The sequence below is a fragment of the Mastigoproctus giganteus genome, chromosome 2 (assembly GCF_048544385.1).
Source record: "Mastigoproctus giganteus isolate SK-2022 chromosome 2, ASM4854438v1, whole genome shotgun sequence".
Lineage (NCBI taxonomy): Eukaryota > Metazoa > Arthropoda > Arachnida > Uropygi > Thelyphonidae > Mastigoproctus > Mastigoproctus giganteus.
The window spans coordinates 103,542,688-103,557,791 of NC_143576.1; the positions used below are offsets into that span (position 1 = coordinate 103,542,688).

The 15,104-nt window shown below is 39.7% G+C and overlaps 1 protein-coding gene across 2 annotated transcripts in view; it reads right to left on the reverse strand.

Moving 5' to 3' along the window:
* The window catches only part of LOC150089474 (uncharacterized), a 106,855-nt gene that overhangs the window by 49,115 nt on the left and 42,636 nt on the right, over window positions 1–15,104 (reverse strand). The window contains exon 2 of one of the 2 annotated variants that reach the window (XM_090389508.1): window positions 10,607–10,689. The exons of the other annotated variant lie outside the window; for it this stretch is intronic. Within the exon in view, the coding sequence (XP_090245634.1) occupies window positions 10,607–10,655 (49 nt within the window). The 5' untranslated portion in view covers window positions 10,656–10,689. The remainder of the gene's footprint in view (window positions 1–10,606; window positions 10,690–15,104) is intronic. 2 annotated transcript variants of the gene reach the window in all.

Genomic DNA, 15,104 nt, shown 5'->3' on the forward strand with positions numbered 1-15,104 from the left:
CTTAATTCAACTAACTTAATAACCTTTAAATTAAATTAATAATCCGTTTGTTTTCCCATCTATGAAGCAAGTATTCGAACCACGAAAACCAATATTAGTTCTGTTGTCATTTACCGCGCCATGGCAACAGGGACAATATGGTACTTTTACTCTCCTACGCGCACTACTGGTAAACAGCGGGGTGCGTAGGAAAATACCATACCGCGCTCCCATCTCTACCCGAAGGTGTTTAGACTATCTTTGAGTAGAGATGCGAGATGGTAATGACATGGGGAATTCTTCTATCGTTTGCCCAACACCCTTGAAAAGGATTTATGTAATCGCGGAGTACTTCAGAATTCTCTCCCAACTTTTAGCTCTGTGCTGTTTAAAACTCTGCTTACTTCGGTTAGTGGCAGTCACTTTTTATAACGTCCACATCTGTTTAACTTTGAGATTATAAAAGTCCAAGACGGGTCTATAGATGCACTGACAAAGAATTATACGCAGAAGGTACGATTAACGAGTAGTCAGTGATAGTATGAAGTTACTCGCAACAAATACCACTGTTTTAATTCTGGTTCCAGCTTTAACTGTTGGTGAAGATCTATAGTTAAAGGGTAGAGGAATCATGTATGAAGATAGTTTTGCCATTTGCAAGAGACAGACTTTGTATTTACGTACCTTTCAAAATTTGCTTTCATTTGGCTGTGCCGACCGGGCTAGCCGGGTGGGTAAAGTGCCTCCCTCGCAACCCAAAGGTCGCGGGTTCGATTCCCACCTCGGGCTTGGATCAAAGTATTGTAAAAACCTTGGGAGGTGCATTATGGCCACAGAAGCCTATGCGCCAACAACTACAAAAAAAAAAAAAAAAAAAATCATTTGGCTGTGGTTAGCGTGAGCGATCACAAATAAGGATGTCGATGGTTTGTGTGAGTCTGCGCGCTACTTCAAAAAAATCTACAACCTCATTGTGAAGTTGAAAATTTGAAAGCCGTTTATTGTAAATATACGCAGTTAAAATGAAAATAGAGAATTTGAATCGGCACAATTATACGCTTTATTATCATAAAAGACGGCAGAACGAAGTTATAGGAAGAAATGAATAACAATAAAAAAAAAAAAAAGATCCCTACTAGAATAATTTCAGACATATTGAAAGCAAGTATTAGGATTAGAACAAAAAAGTATACTACAGAAAAGAGAAACAGCATAGAATGTCCTATATTGGACAGTATTGCAATGTTAAACTAATGATAACGGCTGTGAGAGAGATTCCACTGGAGGAAAAGGTCAAGAGTGTTATTTAAATCTTTTACATCCTGTATTTAGCGAGACCATTCGTACTCAGTATCAACACTGCAGCCGGGTCATTATAGGTTGTAAAACAGATTCCTGGATATGTGACTCTGAGGGAGAGTGATGGGACATAATATTGACACATGTCCCAGAAGTCAGGGAATTTGACCGTGCCATTTTAACAGTAATTGAAGCTCTCATCCAGACAGACATGGTATTTGAAGCTGTAGGTGGTCTTTATTTTTTCTGGGGAGGAAGGCTATTCTTTTTTGGTGAGAGGGTGGTTACCGCTTCAGCAATCCAGTATTCACTGACGAAGATGGGTTTCAGAAGACAAGGTGCAACAGAGGCCCCGATTTCGGCGCTATGCAGAACAGAGTACAATATGGTTTGGAGATATCTTGTTATGAGTTTTCTATTCGTGACGTGAAGGAGATGCAACTCCACGTCGCAAATTAGAAAATAAATTAAATAAAATGTCTAAATAATTTTACTAACTGTACTACCAAGAGGGCAGCATTAATATCCGTACAGAATGGAAGAAAGTCTCTATAATAAACACATTTTCTCAATAATCACATTACTTAATGAAATGAATTTGTGCCCCCCACAGTCTGTGATTGCGCTTTTGTTGCTGGCTTAAATAGGCCTTAAAAACGCTAGGAAATATGCCTAATGGATAACACCTGCATACTTTATCTTCACTTATCTGTTCACAATCGATCCGGAGCTGGTTGAAGGCGTTGAACATGTTCTATGGGAACAGCTCCTGAAGAGATTTCAGACTGTCTAGTTTGGATCTGTCTAGAAGACATGAAGCTAGGAGTCCAGTTAGGATCCTGCTTTGTAAGGATCTAAATGGGTTATATGGCCAAGTATGGACTTTCTCCGTGAGGAGTACCTCCATCCTATGCGATCAGCTTCGTCAGGGAGTTGTCAGATGTTGGTCTTTACGAGGAGAATTTACCTGAGTGGGAGCCATTCCCACTCGGGGGGGGGGGGATCTCTCCCATTCAAGAAAATGTACAAAATGGTTTTCGATATGGTTTCCTAGACAGGTTTATCCAACTTTCCAATATTCAACCCCTAGTAGGAATTAAAGATGGATAGCGCATACTACAGAACCATATAGGGCTACTGCAGATACGCATCTAAAATGTACTGCGTGTTGAGTGAAAGATAGAAAACCCCCGTTAGCTTTTGTTATGTTTGATTGTCCACAATGCACCTCGAGCTATCCTTTTGGAAATGGCAACGTGCTGTCAATTCCAAATAATCTCCATGTCTTCCCGACTTTGGGATAATTTGGAACTTTTGAAGTTGTGTTTCTAGAGGAATTCTAATGTTCTTTGTGAAACTGATGTACACTGCCTTTACTGAATTGAGGCCAAATCCAACGATCTGGAGGGCCTTCGTGAGTAGCACAGTTGGTAGGGTGGCTGTCCTCCCCACACCACATGGAAAAGATCCGAGTTCGATTCCTGTCGATGACGTGAAGAAATTTTATGGGCCTTTTTCACAACGTGGCTGAGGTAGTCTGTCTCAAGCGAGGGTAGCATGGTTTTTACTTCCGGAGACTTGGGTTTTTCGTCCAGCAAACGGATAATCAACTTGAGAACACACGCAATTTACAGATAATATATACGGAGTAATATGGCTTTAGTCGCTAATGTCCCTACTGCAATTTTCAGGAATTTGATATGCTCTAATATCTGCAGGGTAGCATTCCTTGTTACATTGGAGCAGTGCTTTTCAAACTTTTTTGCAGACACTACGTGCGTGGCATATTAAGTTGATGGTAGATGCAGTAGTACGTACCTTCTTTTGTTTCAGACGTATACCAAAAATAGTAGTATAGAGAGGGGGAAAAAAAAAAAGCGTAATCTTAAGGCTGTCTGAAATCGACTTCAAGCTGAAAAGAATGGAATAGGTAAGTAGAGTGAAGTTGTATGGTGCTCTGACCCTCTGTGACATGGTCCGATGCATTGTGTTCAATTATATCCATTTTCAGTCCAGTCCACTCCACTGCACTGTCATTTGTTCGACTGTGGTCCTTTTGTTACCTGCACGATTCTTTTCGTAATTCGTTGGCCTCTGAGATAAATGTTGTCTCAGGACTAACCTCCTAACCCAAAAGATCGATTCTTTGAATGATGGGGAAAGGTATATTAATGAACTGGTCAGTCAGTGTATGGAATAGTGCATTTAAAGAACCATCTGGGAAATATTAACTCTTAGTTAGTTCGAATAATTTTGACTATTTTGACAATGGCAACCGAATCAAAGTTCGATGTATGGGAAAGCTGAGCGCTGTATACATCGCATTACTTAACAGAACCTTTCAAATATATACTGCGAGGTAATTAAAACAAGTATCAGGGAGAATTAGTGTGGGGGGATAGAATTATTATAATATTCCAGCGCTTTATATGTTAAGCAACGTAAAATACTTGGAACATTACATTCAAGATACTGTTAGACAATAAACTTATTCTACAAGTGGCGACATCTAGCGGAACGCAAGAAAACTACACCTTGAAATTAATAGGTGGGTAAAAGTTATTTTTATTTAATTTGCTAATAAAAGGACTGTTCGCAAACTGATAGCGAAGATGTGTTTGGGGGTATCGGGTAGGTGCTTAGAGTGGGAAGGGGGTCTCACAAATGTCATGTAATTGGTTTTATTTTCTAAAAAAAAAAAAAAAATTAATTGGTTATTTCGTTCCATAATAATGGGTAGAAGAGTTCACGGTGGTTGTTGTTATTATGGAGGATGGGATGGGGGGGGGGGGGGGGCTGTTCAGAACGTTAAAAAAATCGCAGTCGCATAATTTGAGAATGTTGTGAAAATTAATTATTTTCCAATAGCAGTTTCAATATCTATTCTGGTGTTTATTCCTTTGAATAAAATACTCCGAAGTATCGTTTTTACAGCGCTGCGCAGAGAAAGGGCCCGTAATCATGCGGAACCTCAAATGAAAGTGTAATGCGGATGGAGAAAGACATTATCATTTTACTATTAATATTTAAATTCAATAATAACAAACTACGGTGCTTTCTGCTGGAAAATTACTTTCCACTGGACTCTGCTCAGTCGATATTTCATTTCCAGCCAACGAGTGCGTCGTCTTATGCGATATTTCGGACAAACAATTAACCGAATGGAAGAAACTTTATTCCAAATGAGATTTTTTCCATTTGCGAGGCTCATTCGGAACGATTGAGGAATATCTGGCCGGGCCTTGGCGTTAATTAACTGGTGGTAACGTCTTGTTTTCGCTGTATATTTAAGACTTGCCCGGACGTTATCTGGCAACTTAGGGAAGTGTTCGTGACCAAAAATCTAAAACAAGATTAATCATCAGCCGCGGTAGCACGAATAGAATCTAATTACTTTTCATAACATCGGTTATCAGACCTGTGTTCGATCCGCTGCCGATGTAATTCGCCATGTGATGTTGGTCATCGTGCCTAACAGCGTCACAATTACCAGAAAGTCCGTGCGTGGCGTGCGAATATTACGAGGACACCACTGTTGGCCAAGGTTTGCCTGTCATTATACAACAACCCGATAAATAAATAACAGCGCGCGCGCAAACATCAGGGGACCTTAATTACAGCTTTTTATTTATTGTGATCCAACTTCTGGGGCCTTCTCTTATCTCCTGAACCCAGTTCTGTTGTTCGCTCTCTCTTTCGTAATAATTAGACGAGTCTCGCCGATCTAATGGGCTCGCTTGGCATCCAGCGAAGAATTCTGCTTTCCAGTTATCGAATAACAGGAAAATGTGTCAATGCACAGCCAGGAAACACCAACTAGTTCTTGTACGCTTTGGTTTCTTGGTTTTAATTGATAGTATGGCAGGTTTGAACTGCGTTGCATCGATTACACTAATCGAGGCAACAGTTCAAACTAATCTAATGTGGTATTAGATGGTATTATCCACTGTGCCACCCGCAAGAGCGGGTGTCACAGTGGATAATACCACATCTGTCTCCCTTTCCTTCTTTCTTTCTCTGTTTTCTTCCTTCTCTCTCTCTCTCTCTCTCTCTCTCTCTCTCTCTCTGCCTTTTCTTCTTTTCTTTTCTCTTTTCTAATCTCCAATTTTCTTCCTCTTTCTCTCTTCTTTCTATCTTTTCTTATCCCCTCCTCTCTTCTTTTGAACGTTTGAAGTTTTCTGATTAAATATATCGGCCAAATTAATTGGCTGTGGAAAAGGTTGCATCCCTTTCATATCTGGGCTTCATCCCTAGAAACATATACGACCAATAAAATATATTCAATTAACACAGTATGGCGCGTCACGATCATAGTATTTTGTATTTTAAATCAGAGGTGGACAGTCCGTGCAGCACATGTTAATGGCACTCCTCCCTATATGGGGGGGATAGTCTAAAATGACAAAAACAATTTGAAATAAGAAGAAATGAGTTAAACGTATACCGAAGAGCCTTCCAAAATGGTACTTGAGGAGTGGTATCTTGTCCCAAATGGCGTCATCGAATTTTGGCACCATATCAACAATATTTTCCGTGTACATATTGTGATGTACTGATTGATTAAAACAAAGTTCCTGACTGATACATTAAAATTTACATTTATTTCTTCACGTGCTTCAAAAGCTAGTCGACTTCAAATAGTCTTCGATAAGCTTGTGCTTATTAACGCATATCTTCCATCCCTTTTGCTCTTGTTTACATGATTTTAGTCGAAACAGAGGAAGCATATGTAAAACGATAAGGAAGAAAAAGGGTGGGGCGTCGAGTAATTGCAAACGTTTTTGAGAAGTGTCGAATAATTTTTGGTATATACAATTATCGATTCTGAGGACGAACGTTTATCCGTTATTGTACGTTAAATTTATTTTAAAAAAGCAAAATTGTTTTAATTTTTTTATTACAAGCGCTTAGCATAACATTAACTTTCGTTGTGTACACAATTATTTAATTCTGATGTGAGCCCCCTGGCCTTTGGCTGTGACGGAACGGTTGCAATACTCTATTCATCTAGTTGCAATTAAAGATCATTTCATATTTATCAAAAACACTTGGTAGCTCCAGGTGTGGATCATTCTTTGGAGATTTATTGAATCTGAGGGGTTCTGGATCTGGCCCAGGTGCCCCCGCGGTGCATTTTCGACGTAATATTCGGCATGTTGCAGGAAACGGTTGAGCACTCCCTAAAAATGAACTCGGCCGAAAGATCTCTCATGCCATGTGGAAGCAAAATGGGTTCAATTCCAGCAGCAGACCTAAGTTCGAGAATATTCCACTGGAACAGGAGGAAATGTATTTCAGGATGATTTCCCAATACACCTACGTGTGGCCTGGATGTAGAAGGCAAATGAACTGGCCTTTGTTTGCACGTGCGATGTCACTTCACCGCAGCACACGCATAGTACACGGAGCTATACAGAGAAGTTTCTTGTAGAAAATGAAGGGTAGGTTCTTAAAACCTGTTTACGTACTTTAAAGCAGTCAAGGCATCATGGGAGCATGTTTAAACAATTTTAGCTCCCACGAAACATTTAAACTTGGTTTGTGTTAGCAATTGATTAAGGAAATATAATGTAATATATTCTATGAACTGTACGCACCAAGTGTGAATCATTTAACATCAGCCTCACTGCCATTAATTTCCCTTTCACCGTGTAAATCTTAGTCCTCTGCCATCTAACTACTCCGGTTGCAGTAAACGAAAAGACTCGCTCGATTATTACCGCTCTGAATGGTTCTGTTAAATCACTGCTTAAACTATGAGAAGACAGATCCTCTATGGATGTGTGTACTTCTACAATAGGTGTTCTCTGGTCATGGGTATTCCTCTTTAATCACGGTTAAAAAGCATCTAATAGATATGCTTTATTGTTCTGGATAGTTTAAAGTTACGAATAATTCTGTGCATGAATTCTCAATGTCGACTTTTGATACTGTTGAATCAGTCGAATTCGCACCTTTTTTAACTGTTGTTCTTCAGAAGTAAAATATATGTGAAAATATATACACATCTTAAATATTTCAATTCATTAATGCTTCGAAACCTAATCCCACGTTCTCATAAGTAAAAAAATTCAAAGTGCAAACCACCATGTTTGGATTTCTTCTCCATGCCAGACTTCGTGCTTGTCTTCAGAAATTTAGATTAATGGCCACTATGAGTCGATTACCCATTATTATTGTTTCCCCATGAATTTAATACAGCGAGTTAGACCCAAAGATCTTTATTGCGTTTATCATAAATCTTTTTAATAACTTAATAAGGGAGACATTGAGATTTTAAATAGAGCAATTCAACTTTTAATTTGGTTAGAGCACTGCCTCTGCGCACGAGATCACAGAGACTTTTCAGGTGGTGGTCCTGTTTTCTCATGTTAACTCAGATTCGTCATCCTCAAAATAAGTCAACCCAACTTATAGAATGTAGCCAGTTTACTAACTCGGTGCAGATTTGAAAATAACCGATCCCAGCTCCACTGAAAGGACAAAAATTGTCTTGTTGCGCATCCTGCAAATTTACAAAATTATACGTGGGAGTGATAACCATTTTCGGTGCCAACACGCGCCACAAGATTCCACTCTGAATTTTTTGAACGTGAGGCGAATCTGTGGCGTCGACAGTGATCCATGAAGCCTCGCTGCCAATGTCTTAAAAGCTTAATGAATGAAAATAGACAACAAAATTAATGGCAGGTTCTTGTTAAATTAGAAACTCCCATTAGTGGGTTCTGCCTGACAATGGTACGCAGAGAGCTGTGACTGTCCTTTACTGAGATCACTAAACCACCGCTTAGAGGTCGTGTGGAGTTAAGCCCGCCTGAATACGTAAAGCCATGCCTGAAAAAGGAGTCATTATTTTACACTGTCGAGAGCATTAATTATAATCATTAACGTTACTAAAAATCTCATCCCACAATCCTTTGCGACTTCCTCTTCTCCCAGCTGGGTTTCCTGGAAGGTTATTACATCTCATTAAACTGTTGAAGGAATGATGGGTAATTATTAATTACTTCTTCCTTCTGTCTCTCTTCACTCCCCCTCCCTCCCTGTGTCCCGGTTATCTGTAACAGCGCCCTCCACACAGGCTGGCATTCGTCGTCTCCATCATGGAGATTTAGAGCAATCTCTGCCAGAAATCTGTTGCTCTTTTGTCTTCCACTGTGGGGTGGCTGCTGTTTAATTTGTCACTGACACTGGCTAATGAAGGCACCGCTTTAATTAACATTAGAGTGTAGAGACGGAAGAAATGGAGATGCTAAATAAGGACGATGCTCATTTCTGGTACTGATGTTGGAAGCAATGAGACTGTTTCTAAAAATACACTTTGAAAGAGTCATTAGCGCATCCTCATTAATGTATTAGTCTTAAAAGCAGAACTGCTTACTCTTTGAGTACCGACGCATTTACCTTGAAAACCATAACGTCGAGTAAATAACTGAACAAGGTCTGCCACTTCATTCATGATGGTAATATTGAGAAATCTCTTCTGTTCTACCCAGTTCTTCATGCTAGCAGCGCAACAGATCTAGTCAGTGCACCATTAAAGGCAAAGTGCCAACGAGAGTTGTTCAAAAAAGGTTAAAAAAAGGTTCCGAACAAAAAGGTATGATGGTCTTACTCGGTTTTCCAATTACCAGTTGCCTGCGTTGGTCCAAAATAATCTTTCTCGACTCAGCATCCCAGAAAACGTTGTCGTCACTTTGCGTGCCGAGACAAATGACTATGTAAAAGAAAGCCACATCAGGAATACGCGTGTTTTGTCACAATCCCAAGAAGTTTTGTATCAATTTCAAATAAAATATAAAGCCAGTGTCATAATTCTTTAGCAGTTATTATTTTACTTCGAACTTTTTGAAGCACTCTTGTGCCAAAAATTCCAGAACTGATTTCTTTTTTAAATCGAAGAAGAAACTTAAAAGTAATGGCGCTTTTCTACTTCGAAGTAGTCTCCATCTGCTCAGTGCAGTGTTTTCCAACGTCTCTGGAGATTGTTAAAGAAACTTTGGGTGTCAATTTTGGGAATATTGTTCACATAATCTATCTCAACTGTTTTAATGTATACAATGCCCTTAGTGGTGGATACAAATTAAAGATCGAATCATCTCCTTTTGTTCTGCTGCCATTCTACGTGGAACCAACCTCGCACACAATTTATTATTCCCAAACCGTTAGTGAAAATTCCTGACAGCTGCTTATGTTCAAATCGTCTTCTGGCATCTTACCTGTTACTCGGATCATGTTGCAAAAAATTCCCGGCCCTTCCGATGTTTCCACCAGAATGTACAATGGAAGGGTCGTCCTCGGTTCACTTTGACAGACTCTCCCGTCCATCGCGAAAACGACCATATCACTCAACTTGATGAAGCTTTTTCCAAACAGGCTATGGGTCATTGTGGCAGTTTTGTCCACTTTAAACAGAACTTAATGTTCACCTGTTGCTCATTCTTCTCCATACAGAATTTGCGTGGAAGAATGAAACTAAATCTACTTCACGTATAAATAAAAGAAATTACGTGATTAGATACTGATAAAAAAAAAAAAAAAAAAAAAAATCAGTCCTGGAAATAATTTGAATTCTGAATTGTAGTCAGTTTTTTTAACTGATCTATCTATCTATCTATCTATCTATCTATATTTTTTTTTCTTTAATTCTTGAGAAATCAGTTGAATTTTTTGCCAGTAAACGCCGAGGCTGGGAAACGTATATTCTATCGTTGAGTTGTCTGCTACTGGAATTAAAAAGAACTCGTTTCCTGTAGAAAAGTCTTAACCTCCGGTCGAGACCAACTTACTCTGCTTCCTTATGAAAAGGCCTTATTAAAGGATCTAATCGCTCTAGAGGAGTAATATTTCTTTTCACTGTGATGACAGAATTGAACTCAGATCCGCAAAAAAGTGTAACCTTCTCGGAGGGCCTTGAAATATAAAGGTCCCCAAGTGGTTTGGGAATCCGCTGTGGTGAATCTTGAATGTAACTCGATTAGGGTTTGCAATATAACTCATTGCTTCATGGTTCACTACTGAACCTTCTTCAATGAACTTGGGAAAAGAGTAATACAGACCCTGAAAACTACTGTCTATATCAACAAATTTAGGCTGGACTGCGCTTACGTTTTTGAGATGCACCGTTCATTTGGTCATATGATTTCCAGTAAGCTATTGAAATAAATATTACTCCGCATTACTAAAACTATACATTTTTAAAGCCAAAAATTAATTCTGGACAGTCGCCGAAATGTTTGTAATTTGCAAGGCTCGAGAAAGTTGAGGGCAGCCACTTTGCAGATAAAGTTAGTTCGAACAGCATAACATATGACAAGTATCTACTTACCACAGAAGGTTCTCTTTTCCGACGAAAGAACGAATGGCGTTGAGTTCATGCCGTGGCCGTAGACTCGGGTACTGCTGAATTACCTGCAAGTAGGCAAATAAAGGGAGATCAAATGCTGCTCTGTCCTGTGACCCCAGTCGCTGTTTCCACTGACCTTTTTTTCTCTGGCTTGCACAAGTGACAACCCTAAGATATCCTCAATAAGAAAGCATTACTAAACATAATACAGCGAAACATCTGAATAATATTCGTTTATTTCTGTAGGAGCGTGTGTTCCGATGCCGAGGTCCACGCTGGGTGGGATTTAAAAATCGGAAATAAAGCATTAGAGAAAACTTTACTCCTAGCTGGGATTGGTTAAGTGCAGTCCCGAGTGAAGAGCCCCTTTTAAAATTCCTCCAGTAACGACTGTATTTGAACTCGGAGCTTTTCAGACGAATGGTGAAATATTTATAGCGTTATAAAGACAAGTGTTGATTCATCCGTTTGAGAATGATTTTTTAATTATTTTTTGTACTTAAAAAGCTCGCTTAACTGTTTTTATCATTTTGTAATATTTTCGATGAAAAGTTTGATCGATATAATTTTTGACTCACTAACTTAGCGCTGCAGTATCTTGAAAAGTATACCCTGAAGAGATCAACATCTACATTGATTTTTCATGATCTGAGTTTTCCTGGTCCTTCTTCTGCCCTCTCTGATGATTGACAGAGGGAGGGGAACGTACTTTCTAATTTATACATCACAGATGTAGAAAAAGATTTTCCTTCCTCATCACTGGTTATATTTATCAACGGGAAAATGTCAAGCAGTTTTCTGTGATAGCTTCCTAATACGAATCAATCACCTATCATGAAAAGCCTCTGAGATGATGCTCATCAGCACTGTTATTGGAACTTTCATAACATTGAATGTTGGAGAGAGAGAGAGAGAGAGAGAGAGAGAGAGAGAGAGAGAGAGAGAGAGAGAGAGAGAGAGAGAGAGAGAGAGAGCGCGCGCCAAGTAGACGTGGACTAATTAGTACTTAAAAATTGTTGCACTAGCTGTGATGAATGTGCAGGCGCATTGTCTCGGTGAAGTAGCCAAGACAAACCCCAGACGTTTGTGTCCTTCGAATTTGCATATCTAAATAGATATGCCGATTAATTAATTGTTTGCCTCTGTAATGTGTGCTCATAGTGCTTAACTCTTTCCTGGTCAAAATAAAAACAAAATTGTCATTACTCGACACACGAATTTAGCGCAGCTGCTGACTACCCTAGAAAAACGTTAAGAGCTGCATGCCTGTTCAGACATATCCGAACTTGTATTTTATGGATTTGTTTTGTACAAAATCACATTCGTGTCCAACAAATTCGCACGCAGTCCCGATGACCTGTAAATTTGTGGTATACAAACATTACTCGTGGATTTTGGTTCTTTTCGACATTAATTGGCATCAAAACAAACTGCAATAATTACATTTAATTGATTGGCATCCTAATGAAAGATTTGAACTTTATATAATTATCACGTGGGAACTATTTTTTCCACATTGGTGGCCTTTCGAGAAAACTTATCGACTTCGCAGAACTGGTGTGCATATGTGCCAGGAAGGAAGCGTGGCTATTGTAGTATGTTAAAGAATGGTTTTGAAGTGAGGAAGCCAACTGTGTCCCCGTGTGATTTTGCGGGGTTAGGGGTGGGAGATTTGGGAAATTAAAAGAAGCTAAGGCTTATCATCTTACTTATTCCAACGATGATGAATACATGTTTAATGGGAGAACGCAGCTCTGTTTATTAGTTTGGCGCCAAGAAGGCGAGTCGCAGAGCGCGCGAGGATGATGGTGAGTCGTCGCCAGCACTTCTACAAGGGAGGACAGATTGATTAATCTGAGCAGTTCTTCTGACTGCCGCCTCTCGCTGTCAGGCTTGTCTCTAATCTTCCCAAGCCGTCAGGGGAACAATTATTTCAGCAGGAAATGAAGAATGCACAGAAAGAAGCGCGGTTATCCCCCCCACATGTATATAGAAGTAGTGGGTAAACCCTGGGGTCCAGGATGACAAAATGTCCTCACCGATTTTCTTCCCTCCCCGGCACTTGGTGCGCTTGTTTTTTCTTTAACCCCCCGCCCCCTTCCCCTTTTTTATCGGTGTACTCACAAGAGGACGGAATATCGTGTGATTCTCGACTGTTTATTCTTGATTGATCTTGTTTGCCCCCCATCTGCCCGCCTTTAATTACGAGACAACCTGGAGCCTTGTCTGCCCACGCCAATTAACTCTTCTTTGGGATGCAGGAAATGATGCTACGCTCTTTCTCACTCTGCTCTCTTTGTCTTTGTTGTCTAAGTAATCTTTACTCTTTCTTTTTACTGCTCTCTCGGTCTCTTTTTCTGTTTTTCTTCTTTTTTTATTTCTACAGTGGTTCGTTTCTGTGATCTCTCTTTTTTTTTTTTAAACTGACGTCCTTTCTAATTTCTTAAGTTTATTTCCAGCATTTTACACGTGTTTTATTTTTTTTTGTGGACCGTTTTAAATTCTTTCCTCTTAATTTTATAGTTTAGTCATCTCGGTCATCTCTTGCGACTGTCTTGAGTTTATTTCAATTTGTAGCTGTTTAGAAAACCCAGACTGTAATTAAGCATCTCGTAGTGGGTGATGACAGCGGAAGCCGTCAGATGGAGGGCCGGGTACGTGTGCGCTGGCCTGCTTTGGCGCTGCAATTTTAGAAATACACAAATGCTCGTGCTTCCACGTAATTATTTCGTGTTCGTAGCGATGGACTCTGCTTCTTTAAATATCCATTAGTCATGCGTCTTATCACGAAAGTTGTCATTGTATTTAACGTGTGCATTTTTATACACGCGCACGTTTCCTTGTGGGTGTAATTAACCGGACGCCAACACACAGGTAGAAACACCCGTGAAATAATCCCACCAGTTTTGGGATTCAGAGAGGGACTTCACTTCTTCACGGGTGTTGTAAATGTACCAACTTCGACACGTTTGACTTAAAGATGTGAAAATATTGAACTTTTCTAATCTAAAAATCATTTGGCAATTTAGAAGTAATTCTGGTTTATCTTTGATAAACATAGTATTTTAAAAACCATGGGCATTGGGCAATTATCTTCCAGTCATTTCCAATATTCGTTTCATACCCAAAGTGGAAAAACTGGGGTTATCGTTGATTGTGGTGGACACAAGCCTCGATGTTTAATATTTTTCGCCCCCATTTTTACCATTTAGTTCAACGATCGAGAATTCCTGTTCTACAGGAGGAAATGAAATGCAACCCTCAAATCACAGTCCAGTTGAACATTTATAGGGGACATCTTTGTATTCGCAAACGAATATCCCACTTACATATTTGCAACAACTGCAGAATAATTTTCTGACTACCACGCGATATTCTTTCTGTCATCTATTAAGACCCTCTTTGCTTCTGCAACTTCATTACAACAATCCACCACTCATTACAGAACTGCTGATGAGAACATTGCTTTTCGTACTCGTTTCTCTTTCCAAGCTTTTGATAACAATTTCTAACATCGCAAACTCCTCACAAGTATCTTTAAATGATCAATTCGGCAATGCAGAGACTGGCTCAAGTGAAGTAGCCCTCGGATATTTTTACTCTGCGTCACTCGAAAACGGACTACTGCCTCTCAGTAGAGTGGTAGTTCATATAGCAACACACCAACGTCATGGTGCCACAATAATTAAGCGCCACATACGTTATTATTCTGTCGATGTTGATAAATCAACTCCCGTTCCTCGATCTTTGGCTGTTAGAGGGCAGCATTATTTAGACGACTGTTGTTTACATATACTCTATTTCTAATATTCTAAATTAAACGAGTGTTGTTTTCAGCGTGCTGGTTTCAAAACACACCGAAATAAACGCACGTTAAACGTAATACTTGTTTACAGACAGGGCATACCGACTCCTCATGACTTTAGTAACCTTTGCGCACATCTGAAATTATCTAATCACTCTATTAACGGTTTGAAAGGTGTTTGCGTTTCTCAGGAATAACAAACAGCTGTCTTTCGCTAATGCACACATAAAAAGCAGTGCTTCTGGATCTTTGCCATTTCCTAACTGTTCTTTGTGGGGTTGTATGTTTTGCCCAGCAAGAAGACTCAATCATATAAAGCTTCTGTTCCTGAATCAATCGCAGCCGGTTGCATTTAATGTCGTTCTTTTGTGCTTTCAAGACTTTCTCGTTTTGGTACAGCGTGGATATGTGAAATTTCGGACTTGTCACATGACTACCGTCCGTATACGTCATGTTTCCTCTTAATGCACATGGTCACGGTATCCTGGCCGACTCTGTGCTCATGAAGACTTACACGATAAAACGGCCATTTAAATTTCTCTTCTAATCTCACAGATAGCCCGCTTACAGTACAAATAAAAGCCCGCATTACTCCGAGTAAATTGCAAAGCTGTGCCCCAACAAGGACTCTTCATCGTAGTTAATCAGCCCACCGATAGAGTTCCCCGATGTTAT